Source organism: Esox lucius, chromosome 22 (assembly GCF_011004845.1).
Source record: "Esox lucius isolate fEsoLuc1 chromosome 22, fEsoLuc1.pri, whole genome shotgun sequence".
Classification (NCBI taxonomy): Eukaryota; Metazoa; Chordata; class Actinopteri; order Esociformes; family Esocidae; genus Esox; species Esox lucius.
The window spans coordinates 7,937,882-7,953,382 of NC_047590.1; the positions used below are offsets into that span (position 1 = coordinate 7,937,882).

Below are 15,501 nucleotides of genomic sequence, written 5' to 3' on the forward strand. Positions count from 1 at the left end.
GGAGAGTTTACCTTGGCCCAGTCTGTGTAGGTATGTAGTAGTAGTAGTGTAGCCAATGTAGTTACATACATAGTACAAGTGTATCCTATGTAGTTACATTTGTGGTAGTAGAGTAGCCTATACACATAGTAGTGGTGTAGCCTATGTCTATGTAGTTATTTATGTAGTACTAATGTATCCTATGTAGTTACATTTGTGTTTGTATAGTACCTTATGTAGTTACATACGTAGTAGTAAAGTAGCTTATGTAGTTACATAAGTAGTAGAGTAGCCTATGAAGTATCCTATATAGTCACATACGTGGTAGTAATGTTGCCTATATAGTCACATACGTAGTAGTAATGTTGCCTATATAGTCACATACGTAGTAGTAATGTTGCCTATATAGTCACATACGTAGTAGTAATGTTGCCTATATAGTCACATACGTAGTAGTAATGTTGCCTATATAGTCACATACGTAGTAGTAATGTTGCCTATATAGTCACATACGTAGTAGTAATGTAGCCTATATAGTCACATACGTAGTAGTAATGTTGCCTATATAGTCACATACGTAGTAGTAATGTTGCCTATATAGACACATACGTAGTAGTAATGTTGCCTATATAGTCACATACGTAGTAGTAATGTTGCCTATATAGTCACATACGTAGTAGTAATGTAGCCTATATAGTCACATACGTAGTAGTAATGTTGCCTATATAGTCACATACGTAGTAGTAATGTTGCCTATATAGTCACATACGTAGTAGTAATGTAGCCTATATAGTCACATACGTAGTAGTAATGTAGCCTATATAGTCACATACGTAGTAGTAATGTAGCCTATATAGTCACATACGTAGTAGTAATGCAGCCTACATGCTTCTTCACATGGTTCATGCCTACTCAGACTTGCCGATGTTCTCTGAGTTATCCAAACATTCAAGTCCGAAGAATGGTGCCCTTTGTTGAAGTCCACTTAAATCATCTGTTCAAATATGATTTCAAATCTTTCAGTGTTTGCTTTTGCATATGGCTGCAGAGCCGTGAAGTAGAGTTTTCACTTTTCTCTACAACATTTCTCTGTGTTTTGTTAGAACAAGGCAAGCCCAGTCAAGCAAAGACAGTATAAGTATTTTTTCATTATTTCAAATAGTATTGGAACCAAGGTCTGGAGTCTTTGTCCACTGTATTCAAGGTATTTTCCTGAACATCCATTTGACACAGCTCACACACGCCTCTCTCCGCTGTCTCCATGCCAACGTCACGACATTGGAACAACCAAAGTGCACGAGCAGATGTCCAGGATTCCATCTTGCTTTCCAAGCATTCACCTCCTTCGTCCCTTCCATGGAGTTTATGTAATGTCCCAGCTCAATCCAAACGTTCAGTAGCGTCGGAGACAATTATCATGTCCAAAATATCACCCTTTCTCTTTTAATGGTGCACTGTATTGGGAGAGATTCCTGATTCTTACATCCTCTCTGTGCATTGACGGTGACCAAAACATCTATGTTCAGGCAATGACTGATTTCTTAAATTAGTTAACACGTTCTTATAAATCAGGGGCTTTTTTCTGCAGGCAGTGTCTTTGTGTATCGTGAAGACAGCGTGTTTCTTTTCCTTCTGCACTGCACTGCATCATAGAAAATAAATGGCAAATACAACTTATGCATTTTAATTACGTCCGCTTCTACACTCGAAAGCCAAGAATAATACTCGGTTAGTATTTCAAGAGTTCAATCTATATTATCTTGAAAAATGCAAAGCAATGCAAGTTCCTAGCAATAATTCACGGTGTTATCTTGCCACTCTCAGCAAAGGTAACTGTACTGCATGTGCATGTATTCCTCCGAGACATCTCAAGCCATCTTCCTTTGGGCCAACTTGACTCAGGATGACGCAAGATGTCTGGTGTTTAGCTGACTCCGTACTTTCTGCCCTCTCGGTTGGACCACACCTACATGTGGTTCAAGCTCTTGAAGTGACACGGTTATGTCATGACAGGATGACTTTCTGACAGATCAGTCAAGCTTTTATTCCCCCAGCACTCAAGCTTCTCAGTTCTTTGACCCGCTGAGACCTTTGAACTTTGAACCCTTAGCGCTTCAAGATTGACACTATCACACACAGCAGGTTAATACAGCAGCTGCTGCCGCGTAACTGAAAGGAGGTTATTTAGAAGGGAAAGGCTTTTCTGAACTGTTAAGGGGAACCAGTCGCACGCACACACACTTGGTTTGATTGAAATGTTCTGGAAAGCTGTCCTATGAACACAAAGACAGCTGAGGAGAGATGGGGCTGAGGGGCCAAGACTGACATACTGTTTCTGTTTCCTGGAATGCCTGCAAATGACGTGTTGTGCTTGATACAGTACTGGGTGTGTGTTGTGTGATGGAGGGGGAATGTGATAAATGACAGGGCTTCAAAACCAACATAACCTTTACCTTGGTCTGTCCGCTCCCTTCACTTAGTAGGTTGCCTCATGATGGTCTGAGGCAAAGAAGTTCCAGAGAGAAAAGGGGTTGAACTTCTGTTGTTTCCCCTTAACTGTAGCTTAAAGAGCATACAAATAATTAGATTTTGCTGACTTTCTCATGCTCTTACAGTTTTGTTTCATCAAAACATTTACAGTTTTGAAAGTTTGATTAATATCAAAATGAATCCATTAAATTGATTCAGATAGAAGTCTGAAAGCTCTGATTAATTTTTCTGTCAAAATAATGACAATATTTAGTTCCTCACATAACAGCCTACATAAATACAGTTGAATGCACAAAAGATTTTAACAAGCTACTGTAGAGCCTTCTTCAGCAGTTGCCGTCTCCTATTCTGTCGCCCCTCCTTGGGTCCTTCCTCTCCTCAAGACTGACCCGACGTTGGAAAAGGTTTGCCACTCACTCCTGCTGTCGGTGGAAGTCTCATCCTGCACTGTAAAGTTTTTGTCAACTGTTGTGTCTCCACAGGGAATACGTGAAACAACACGGACTGCGTGGCATTGTCTAAGGATTTGTCGTATATTGAAATTCTGTGCAATATTCTTATTCTTTGGAGTTTTTCATTTATTGGATTGTGTCTAACTGGGGTTTGCGCGCGGCTTGAGGAGTGGCATCGAGGAGACGCGAAAGCCATGATAAAATGGGATATAGTGAATGGGTGCCACTAAAACTTTTTACAAATTCAAAGGTGAGATTTTTTTTTCATTCAGGTCACATAAAATGTGTGATTTTTTTTTGCCTTAACATGCGTGTATACATTGCACATTCGTTAGAGCATGTCTCTACATTTCCCCTTTTTATTATTACTTAATTCTTTGCTAGATATCAAGTCGTATGTTTGGGCTATTGAATGCATCCAATAATTAGTTTGTGACCCTCAACCAGCTCCAGTAATAGGAACACTTTGTTGTGGATTGATGCACAGCTGAAGATGGACGGCTCCGCGGTGTTAATATTGATAATGACAGTGCTGATGGGGCGGGTCTCGACTCTTCCCTGCCCGCGCCCCTGTTCGTGCCCCCTGGCTACAGAAGTGCACTGCACTTTCCGTTCCCTCCTCGACGTGCCTGCTGGTATCCCTAGACAAGTGGAACGCATGAATTTAGGGTAAGCCTGGACGACTGGTTTTATTCAGCAACACGCAATAAAGCCATTGGCCTTAAAGGCATTTTGCACGTGTCACTATAACTAGCGTATAGTGAATCGTGAAGGTGACCAAAAACCGTGTGATGCGTTAATGTGCGTTCATTGTATAGGCCAATGAAAAAAGCAATACTATAATCAACTTTAAATGTGTCGCCTGTTTAGAATTGTAAAGTGCCTTTTCATATTTATGCTCAGCATGTGACTGAAGTTAATCCCTTTTCAACTGACAAGAAAATATGTATAATGTAGTAGGCCTATAGCGTAGTCTGAAGTAAGCATATTATACGCTTACGTTATATAGGCTAACCAATGCTTTTGATTCATTTCCCATATGAGCTTCAGCCATTGCTTAAAAACAAAGACGCTTACCGCTTATTCATTCAGAACGTATGGACCAAATTGTTGTACGTTTTCATAAAGTTGTGTGCGTATATATGAATTATAATTAATTAATTAATTCAATAGTAAATCATGATTAGTGGTGTTGCTGTTTCCTTACTGTAGGTTTAACACCATTAGCCGTGTTACTCAGTCCTCTCTGACTGGGTTGAGGAACCTAGAGCTTCTGATGATGCACGGGAATGATATCCACAATATTCCCAACGGGGCATTCAGGGATCTCAAGTCCTTACAGGTAGAGTAACAAACAGAAAAGGTGGACTAACCTCGAGTCTGCCCAGCCTTACCTGTCATTTAGAATGAAATGTGGAATTACAGTATGCTTTACAGTACCATTCCGTTTTACTGCATTGAGGATGACTCACTGGCCTTCTCCCACTTAAGATGCTCAAGATGAGCTACAATAAATTGAAAGAGATCAACAGAAACACTCTCCAGGGCCTGTGGTCCCTGGCCAGACTACACTTGGACCACAACCATCTGGAATCTATCCATCCAGACGCCTTCCAGGGCCTGACCGCTCTGCGACTCATACAGCTGGAGGGGAACAGACTCCAGCAACTGCATCCTTCCACCTTCTCCACCTTCTCCGTGATGGGTCACTTCCACGTCTCCACCCTCAGGTGAAGCGTAATTAACTAGCTGATCCGTGTTGCTCTGGGCCCCGTGGTCTCTGCTTTCACCAGCTACACTGGGAATCGGTACACAAATTAGCTGAGAGTATCAGCGCTGAAATATAGGAGCGCGTCCGCTCTTGTTGTTGATGATGGAAGAGTCAAACTGATCCTAAATCAGTTGTTTTTGGTTCCTGGACAGCATGTGCCATGTTATCGTAGTTCGCTACAAAGAAAGACAGTTGTACGCTCTCAATTTAAAAAGTGATTTCATAGGGCAAAGCATTAAAAGTTTCAGAATCAACAAGCCTTCTTGTAACGTGAGTGCTTGAAGTTTGGTTATGTAGACTTGCAGCCAATTACAACATTGAGGAGTGTTTGAAGTTTTGATAAAAAAAAAAAATACTAGCATTAAAAATTGCATTATTGTATGTATTTCCATTCATTTCGTCATATTTTAACGTTTAAATACTATTTGCATCATAAGAGTATCATTTACATTTCATTACATATTTTTTCTTTGTTACATGTCATCTTTTTTGTTTCAAGCTCGGTGCAAATTAGACATCATAAACAGTGAACGTGTCATGTACCAGTCAATTAACTGTAGAAAGAATGTTTTAGATATGTTCACCAGAACATCCAGAGGACTACGTCAATATTTTAACCACTAGGGGTCAGTGTTTTCAGGAGATCCAGCAGGCCTCTCTCACTGTGGGAGTAAGGTCTCATTGTTGCCTCCTCTTCTGAGTAGTTTTTGCAGCCACTCTTGCACACCACCTCTGAAGCTAACAGCGTTTCTATTTCTCTATTAATGCGTCAGGCATCTGTATCTGTCTGACAACGGGCTGACATCTCTGCCCCAGAGGCTGCTGGGAGGAATGCCCCAGCTGGAGAACCTTTTCCTGCAAGGAAACCCCTGGACCTGTGACTGCAGGATGAAGTGGTTCCCCGACTGGGACCAAAACTCGCCAGGTGTTTTATTTACAATCTGTTTAGTTGGGTGAATGAATTATGTATAAATGATCTTTACCTCAGCTGCTTACTACAGCTGCAGATGAATGTAATAATAATCACTGTGTCAACAGAAATGCTGCTACCGTCAAGATAAATCCATGTTACATGCATAAAGCCCACATCATTTATCCAAGACTACACCCCAAGAGTCAGGGTGTTGATGTTCTGGTCCTATTCATCTCTTCACAGGCGTGCTAAAATGTAAAAAGGACAGGGCCTATCCTGGAGGTCAGCTCTGCCCAATGTGTTCCTACCCAAACAACTTGAAAACTAAAGAAGTCCTAACAGTGGGAAGCCTGGTCTGCTCCAGCCCTCTCATCTCCTCCCCCAGCCGACCCACGACCCCAGATGATACAGAGACCGAGGTCATGACCCCGGAGGAGTTTAAAGGGCCGTTTGGCAACATTACTCTAGGCCTGACTGACGAGCATGGGAATAAAGTGGATCTGCGTTGTGGTGTCGGAGAGCCCAGGGTGGGGTCATCTGGGGTCGCCTGGGAGCAGGTGAACCCCCTGCAGCTATCCTCTAAGCTTAACATCTCTGTGGACCTGGACTGTCCCGTTGCCAGGGACAACTATGAGAAACTCTGGAGGCTCATCGCCTACTACAGCGACACGCCCGCCCACCTGAAGAGGGAGGTCATGCTCACCAAAGAGCCTGTTCCCAGTTACAGGTAGGCTGGGTTAAAGAACCGCTTTGTATTTATGTTTAACAGAGCTACTGGAATTGTTAGGCCTTCGAATGTTACTTTCCACTTGAGTGAAATCTTTGCTTTGTCATGAATTGACATCAATGCAAAATAAACATTTGGGGAGTTTTACTAGCACTTATATTTGAGTATTATTTAATTTAATGAAACAATTCATTTTAAACTGGTTCTCATTATATATATATTTAATATTGTTATGTTGGCTGTTTATAATCATAATGTTACATATGCCTCCGGTTTTCTATGTTTAAAAACCCCTAACTTCTTGACCTCCAGGTACAGGCAAGACCTGGAGAGAGATGCGCAGTACTATACCGGGGTCAAGGCTAGCATGCTAGCTCAACCCTCATGGCTGATGCAAACGTCTGTGGACCTGCGGCTCAACAGACCCCAGTCCACCGGAAAGACTGTCAGGTTAATCCTCGGCACCCACCTCACTCAGACCATGGAGTCCGAGCAGGAGCGCAGGCGGCGCCGCGCATGGGTCATGATACGGGACGTAAACACCACCAGGACGGCACTGAGCACTGTAGCCGGCAGCCCCGCTGTTATGGACTGCCACGTGTCGAGCTCCGGAGACCCGGCGATTCGCTGGATGCTTCCAGACGGGACCCGACTGGAGGCACCGCACAGCAGCCCGGACAAGAGGGTGACGGTGTCGAGCACCGGTAGGTTGGATATAAATCCGACGGGACATTCAGACTCTGGGTTATATTACTGCATTGCCCAGGTCTCTGACGACATCAGTGTCCTTCCTGTCCGTCTGACAGTTGAGGAGTCCTCCGGTCCGCTCCCTCTACAAGGGCTTGATATGGCGTCTGTGCCCATAGAGGGGTTCACCGGTGACCCTCTGTCCCTAAACTGTGGGGTGACTGGTTCTCCCGATCCTGAGATAAACTGGATCCTTCCTGACGGCCACATAATTAGTCACACAGCTAATTCTTCCAGAGCTCTGGTGTACTCCAACGGAACTCTGAGAGTTCTAGAGAGTCGCCTGACCGACAGTGGCTATTATAAGTGTGTGGCAATGAACCAACACGGGGTTGATTCCCTGGTTACTAAGGTGACTCTGACAAGGCAACCAGTGGGAGCAATACATCCACCCAGGAGAATGAGGCCCCAGTCTGCCTCAGGAGTCAACACCAGGATCAAAGCCCCAGTGGAGGACGCAGAGGAAGCGTCAGGGAACGAGGGGAACGCACGGGAGGTGGTTTCTTCCCAGTCCACATCGTCCTCGAGCCGCGCGGAACTAATCAATCGACGGAGGGTTCAAAGTTCACCCAGGCGTGGCGGTCATCCCTTTAGAAACACGTGGAGACGACCCGTTCTGGCAAGGAAACCGTCCTCAGCGAATGACGAAGGCAAGAAAGACATAGTGGAGACGAGAAGAAGGATTCACATGGCGAACAAAAACATAGACCCGGAGAAGTGGGCGCACATTTTGGCCAAGATCCGTGATAGAAACGGACAGGGTAACACCAGTGTGGCGCCCAGCTCCCCGCCACTCACCACCAGTGAGGAGCGGGAGCCGACGGTAACACCCACCGCTAAACAAACAGAGTCTCTGGACAACTCAGAGGGATCCACGGACGACCTACAGGACCGATACGTTCCCTCCACGCCGCACACCCCCGTTGGCCACGCAGACACCGGCACGGACGCACAAGTCACGCGGTCGCTCCCTGAGTCAGTCACATCTGCTCCCCGGCAAATTGGCAGCACCGTCTCACACACACAGACGGAAGGCAGGGCCGCGGTCACAGAAACACTCTCACACACGCCAGGCCAGATGCATGTCAGCGCCGGGGCCGGTTCTTCGCGCGACGACGACGACAACAACAACAACGACGACGACAACAACTTCTCGCGCGGGGGGGATCAGAGCACACCCGCCACGGAAGGCGCTAACGAACCCAACGTCGTTAACGCCTTTAATGAGGGTGAAGCGTATGCAGACACCGGTGAACTTGACCCTTCGTTAACCACCGCCACCGTTCGAGAGGACTCTGACGTGGAAACAGGGAGAGTCGGATACGATCACTCACTCACCGAGACTGAGACCACAACAATAGAACCGGTCACACGCACTAAGCTGAGGCAAACTGTTTCAACGCCTGAAGTTGCCCGTCTTCCACACGTCACAGTCTCTCCCGGACCTGAGCTCACTTCAGCTGTGAACCTGAGGATGGAGACACCAGGTGAGGTTGCTGTTCGACTCAGAAACCAGAACTCCAGGAGGAGGAATGGGGGTGGGGGCCGAAGGAGAAGGCCCGGTTCTGTCAGAAAGAAGCCTAGGCCAAATAATTCATTGAGAAATCATTATAAAACTCCAGCCGCACCTAGGGTAACCCTCCCGACAGCTACCGAGGCAACTACTGCCACGTGGACTAAAATAGAAACAACCGAAAAGGCTAAAGGCACGACGGCCAAGTTTACTACTGCCGCTCCACCGTCGCCCAGCCAAGAAACGTCATCAGGCAGAGTGAGTCACCCAGAGAACACAGGACTCTCTTTATACGAAGACAGGGTTAGCCCTTTGGTGAGACCCGCCACTCACTCAGAGACAAAGGACACCCTTTCAGAGCGTGCCAAGCTGCTGTTCGAAAGCACAACAGCTCCACGGGCGTCTCTCATAACCTCTGTAACAGAACCGTATAAACAAACATCCCAGATCAGCCACCGCACAACAGCCCCAGAAGGAGCCTCTGAGACTCCCACGACTCAGAGCCAAGCCCCAGAACGCCCGGATGTGCCCACAACAGCAAGTCAGGGGAAATTTACAAGCATCCCCCTTCCTGCTTTTAAACCATCAGAGATATCACGAAGGGGAGGCAGCGTTACTGTAGACCTCAGCACTACTCCAAGACCTGACAAGTCCTCTGAGAATTTCCACACTCAACCGGAATTGCTACCAGATGGGGAGCTCAACATGCCAGACCATCGATATACAACAGATACTACATCTAAAGAGATTATAAAGGTGCCGATCAAAGAGATTGACAGTGTGACTCCATCTATCCAGCGTGAAATAACCAGAGGACCTGTCTATGATAACACTGCTTCAACAAAAGAGTCCATTCATAAGTCAATGGGACATGAGAACGTTGGGGTTAACACACCTGTGGGGCCTGTGACATCTGAAAGCTCTTATCACGGATCTGGTTCTGCTAAAACAGTCACTGGTGTGCCCAGAATTATTTTTGACGAGCCTCATAATTTCAGGGAAATCACATCCACAGCAGCCACTGCGGAAACACTGGCATCAGCCCCGAATAGCGAAATGGGTAGGGTTTCTGTGGATGCTTCTACAACAAAGGACGCCACTCCGACTGTGACACCTGTCACCACCACGTCAGTTAAAACATCTGGTGTTTTCCCGTCCTGGGTGAGGCCTCTGGTCCCTGTACCAAACACACCATTCTCTGGAGTCAGGACCCAACCTCCATCCGGAACACTGGAGGCTGCCTCTAGCTCCAATCACATCCCGGACAGTCACATAGAGAGAGTCGTCATCTCTCAAACCGACCAGAGGAACGACCCTTTCTCTCCAAACAACAGAGGAGACTCCATCCAAATCGCCAGATCAGACCCTAATGAAGCTCCACCATCTGACACCCAAACCACTAACAGACCCGAGACAATTGACATCAAGCCCGATCCCGTCACTGGTGCCAAACCAACCACGACAAAACCCAGAACCACCCACAAAACAGCCCCAAACTCCCAGACGGTCGAACAGAAGACCACTACAACTGCTTCCACCACCACAAAGAGCATGACTCAGACCTCTTCTGTCTCTACATTAAGGCCTCAGAGTCCACCCAGAGTGGGCCAGATTTCAGAGACCCTCAACCAGAGCCGGGGGGTGTCCGGATGGGGGGAGAGACCACCGGTACAAGTGCCTGCTGTGAGAGGGAGGCCCAGGGTCAGTAATGCGGGTCTGCAGACAGTGACTGTTAACGCAGAGACGGATGCACAGCTTCCCTGTGTGGCTGTAGGGGAACCCAAGCCCTTCCTCTCCTGGACCAGAGTCTCCACCGGTACGTATCAGACATCTTCTGTTGTGTTCACATGTTCTTCTGTTGTGTTCACATGTTCTTCTGTTGTGTTCACGTCTTCTTCAAATTCTTGCAGGAGCAACAATAGCGCAGGACACACGGGTCCAGAGATTCGAGGTCCATCCCAATGGTACGCTTGTCATCCGTAACACACAGCCTCAGGACAGAGGCCAGTACATGTGCACGGTCCAGAACCAGTACGGAGTGGACAAGACGGTGATCACCTTGCTGGTCCTGGCCCGGCATCCACGGGTTCTCCAGCCGCGCTTCCGCGACGCCACGGTGTACCACGGGGACACCATTGACCTGGAGTGCAATGTCCAGGGTCACCCCGTGCCCCGGGTCACCTGGGTGCTGCCTGACAGGGTCCACCTCTCTGCCCCAACAGCCCAGGCCGGCGGCTCACAACCTGGCCCTCAGGTCGGCACGAAGCGCGTGGCCCTCTTCGGTAACGGCACCCTCCGTGTCACCCTGGCCAGCTACACTGACAAGGGGATCTACAAGTGTATCGGGAGCAGTTCGGCCGGGGCCGACTCCGTGTCCGTCCGCCTCCATGTAGCCGCCCTTCCCCCGGTGATCCAGCAACCTCGCTACGAAAACGCGTCTCACCCGGAGGCAAGCACCATCTACATCCACTGCACCGCCCAAGGAGCCCCTCCGCCCGTCATCCGCTGGACCACGCCCGACGGCGCCCAGCTCCTGGCCTCGCAGTTCGTCACGGGCCGCAACCTCTTTGTGTTCCCCAACGGAACGCTTTGCGTCCGCGGGCTCGGCCGGGGCAACGCCGGGAGGTATGAGTGCGTGGCCAGTAACGCGGCGGGGGTCTCCAGGAGGAGCGTCATCCTGACGGTGCTGACGCGGCCGTCGTCCGCCAAGGCCAGGATTACCACCTCCTCTCCCCAGACGACTGGTGTGGTCTACGGTGGGCTGCTGAGGCTCGACTGCATGGCCACGGGGGAACCGGAGCCCAGGATCGTCTGGAGGACCCCCACTAAGAAACTAGTGGATTCCCAATACAGGTAAGGACCGTAAACACGCTTGTGCGAGCGTGTCATCGAGGGTGTCATTGGCAGACTGAATCATCCGTCTGGGCACATCATCCGTACATGAGCAGAGAAAACGTTGTAGACGAAACTGAAGAGGGTCCTTAAGAAGAGCGGGACGGAGCCTCACGAGATTTGTGTTTGTTTCTCAGCTTTGACCCCAGGATCAAGGTGTTCACCAACGGCTCCCTGGCCATCCAGGCCATGACAGAGAAGGACGAAGGTGACTACCTGTGTGTGGCGCGCAATAAGATGGGGGACGATTATGTTCTCCTGACGGTTGAGGTGGTGACAAAGCCTGCCAAGATTGAGCAGAAACAGCTGCTGGCCAGTCAGAAGGTCTGTTGTGCTACTTTGTCCAGTTTTCATTTCATTTTTGTTGTGCATTCTAAATGGCACCCTGTTGCCTTTACCTTTGCATCATTGCTTTTTATCTGAGCCTTCAAGTCTCACTTTATTGGGACTTTATGGGGAATAGGTCATTTTGGACAGAGGCTTGGTATTTTTGAAAAGACAAATTATATGTTGGTGTGTTTCTTTCTGTATATATATATATATATATATATATATTATATTACACAATATAATACTGTATATACAATATAATACTGTGGAATACAGTCATGTACAACGGCCATCAGCATACTTGGCAACCAGTTTATATATATATATATATATATATATGCACCAATATATATACACCAACATATAATAAATAAAACTTTGACAAAATCTTACTGAATTTTGAATTTGAAAAGGTGACTTATGGAGGAGCCCTGAAGGTGGACTGTGTGGCATCTGGCCTCCCGAACCCTGAGATCCGCTGGGCTCTGCCAGACGGCACTATGATCAATACCCTCAAACAGACGGATAGAATTAGGGCCAGCGGAGGCCGCTCCCGCAGGTATAGTACCTGGTGTTAGTCAGATCATTTAATAACATCATCAAATAATAACATTCACATAATAACATTCACATAATCACTTTCACATAATCACACATTCACATAATAACATAAACATAATCACACATTCACATAATAACATAATCACATTCACATAATAACATTCACATAATCACACATTCACATAATAACATTCACATAATAGTAAAAAAGTAATCTATTCACATAATAACATAATTACATGATAAAATATTAACATAATAACATAATCACACATTCACATAATAACATTCACATAATAGTAAAAAAGTTGTCACACATTCACATAATAACATAATCACATAATCACATGATAACATAATCACACAATCACATAAATACACAATCATATTATTACATAATCCCACGTTATCAGACGTCATCTGAATTGAGCACAGTCAACAACAATCCCGTTTGTTGCCTTCACAGGTATGTGGTTTTTGACAACGGGACTCTGTATGCCAACGACGTGGGGCTGCGAGAAGAGGGAGACTACACCTGCTACGCTGAGAACCAGATCGGGAAGGACGAGATGAAGGTCCACGTGAAGGTGGTGGCCGACCCCCCCACCATCCGAGACAAAAGCCCAATCCCTGAGGTCATCAGAGTCCTCTATGGTCAGACCGCGTCTCTGAAGTGCAGTGCCAAGGGAGAGCCGACCCCAGTCATTAAGTGGCTCACACCCACCAAGCGGGCCATCGCCTCGTCCTCCGATAAGTACCAGGTCCACAACGACGGCACCCTGGTCATCCAGAAGGTCCAGCGTTTTGACGCCGGCAACTACACCTGCGTAGCGAGAAACAGCGCCGGCCAGGACACCCGAGTCAGCAGGGTGGACGTCCTGGTCACGCCCCCGGCCATCAACGGACTGCGAGGTATGGTCAACTCCATCCGAGTGACGGCTGTGAGGGACCAGCGTGTCCTGCTGGCCTGCGAGGCCGCGGGGACCCCCGTCCCCCGGGTCATGTGGGTGTTACCGGAGAACGTGGTCCTGCCGTCGCCTTACTACGGCAGCAGGATGACGGTGCACCGGAACGGCACGCTGGACATCCGATCGGCGAAGCCAACGGACTCGGCCCAGCTGGCCTGTGTGGCGCGCAATGAGGGTGGGGAGGCCAGGCTGGTGGTCCACCTGGAGGTGGGGGAGAAGGTGGAGAAGCCGCAGCTCCGAGGACCCAGAACAGAGAGGCTCTCCCTGGTGTTGGGCAACACCATGATCCTGAACTGCACCTCTGAAGGAGGCCTGACACCCCCCACGCTCACCTGGATCCTCCCCGATGGTTCCCCGCTCACAAGCGGTTCCAAGTTCTCCAAGTTCTTCCACCGACCGGACGGCGCCCTGGTCATCTCCAACCCCTCGGTCTCCGAAAGTGGCCTGTACCGCTGCCTGGGAAGGAACCTGGCCGGGTTAGTGGAGCGTACCATTACTCTGGCCCCAGGGGGGAAACCACAAATCAATAACCGCTACAACTCCCCTGTCAGCATTATGAACGGGGCGAACCTCCACCTTCACTGTCTCTCCACAGGGGACCCACTCCGACTGTCCTGGACTCTGCCCAGCGGGGTGGTACTGGGGCGGCCGCAAAGAGCCGGCCGCTACTCCGTCCTGGCCAACGGCACGCTCTCCGTCCAGCAGGCGTCCGTCTATGACCGCGGCACCTATGTCTGCCGGGCGGCCAACGAGTACGGCAGCGCCCTGCTCTCCGTGCCCGTCATTGTCGTGGCGTACCCGCCCCGTATTATCAGTGGCCCGCCGCCCGCCATGTACGCCCGTGGCGGCGTGGCTGTGCAGCTGAACTGCGTCGCGACGGGTGTCCCCCGAGCCGAGATGGCCTGGGAGACGCCAGACAAAACCCGGCTGGCGGTCAGTGCCCAGCCTCGCCTCTTTGGCAACAAATACCTCCATCCACAAGGCTCTCTCATCATCCAGAACCCCACGCAGAGAGACCAGGGCCTCTACAGATGCACCGCCAGGAACGTGATAGGGGTTGATACTAAAAGCACCTATCTACATGTGTTCTGATCAGCGGTAGGCCAGTTAGGATGTCTAGCCCAGAAACTGCCAGAAGGAGCTGAGCACAGCCAAATGCTTTTCATCTATCCCCTTTGAGCTGAAGGGACTTTTAATCACTGTCACTGCAAGTAAATATACACGTTTCTAATCACTGGCGGAACAACACTGCTACTGTGTTCTATTGGCTGTGGCCGTGCCGCGTTGTCTCTCGAACACGTTCCAGTCCGCGTCGCCCAAAACACACCATGCCAAAGACATTTTCCGCTCATCAAAAAAAAAAAAAAAAAAACGCTTCGGTAAGAAGAACTTGACTTTGAGTACTATTATTTGTGGCATTTATATGGACTATATAGGTGAGACATGTAAGCTGTTGTTCTTTGAACCTCTGTGCTGACGATGATAATTTATGTCAAACTGTGTAGATAAGCATAGGTAAATATCTTTTTAATGTTAGATTAACGAAAATATAAATTATGTGCTAAACATCCAGTTTTGCTGAGATGAGCTCGATTTCAGGGACCTAAGAAAGAATGGCTTTTGTAACCATTATAAGGTACTGTATGTCTCTACAACCATCCACATTGTGTTGCTTTCTGAAGTACTTCTAAGTACTTTGTAACACTTGGTAGACTGGAGCTGCTCACAGATTAACTGTGATTATTATGGTATGGATCTGCTTGCAACCCTCATAGGTGTTAACATCAGCTCATAAAATAATACCGATATGTTTGTTTTACCTGTCCTTGTTTTTAAATTATTTGTCTTTAAAAGACTAGAATGTATAGGAATTGTACACATTTTTAATAAAGATAAACTGAAAATCCATTGTAATCTTGTAGAATATTACTTATTACATGAAATAGGTTCTGGTCAAAAGTAGCAAAAAGAGGATTGGCTGCCATTTTGGCCGGCAGTAAGAACTTCAAACTAGGTCAGGGCAGGCAAAGGATCCGTAGCTCTGGGAATTATTATACAGTCATGGTCCCTCTCCTTCTAAAAGGAGAACCATCTGGATGTGTGGGGGAAATCCCTATTAGTTCACTGGTTTCCCTCTGAAGGAATTATTGGTTTAACT

General features: G+C 47.9%; 1 protein-coding gene across 1 annotated transcript; it reads left to right on the forward strand.

Annotated features, from left to right (window-relative positions):
* Window positions 1-2,827: 2,827 nt before the first annotated feature.
* Window positions 2,828-14,722, forward strand: mxra5a (matrix-remodelling associated 5a). Its single transcript, XM_010891112.5, has 11 exons — window positions 2,828-3,171; window positions 3,369-3,590; window positions 4,134-4,263; window positions 4,413-4,651; window positions 5,466-5,617; window positions 5,849-6,332; window positions 6,645-10,408; window positions 10,503-11,445; window positions 11,622-11,808; window positions 12,228-12,373; window positions 12,842-14,722. Exons 2-11 carry the CDS (start codon window positions 3,415-3,417, stop codon window positions 14,433-14,435), a joined length of 7,815 nt encoding a protein of 2,604 aa, XP_010889414.3. The 5' UTR covers window positions 2,828-3,171; window positions 3,369-3,414; the 3' UTR covers window positions 14,436-14,722.
* Window positions 14,723-15,501: the final 779 nt, after the last annotated feature.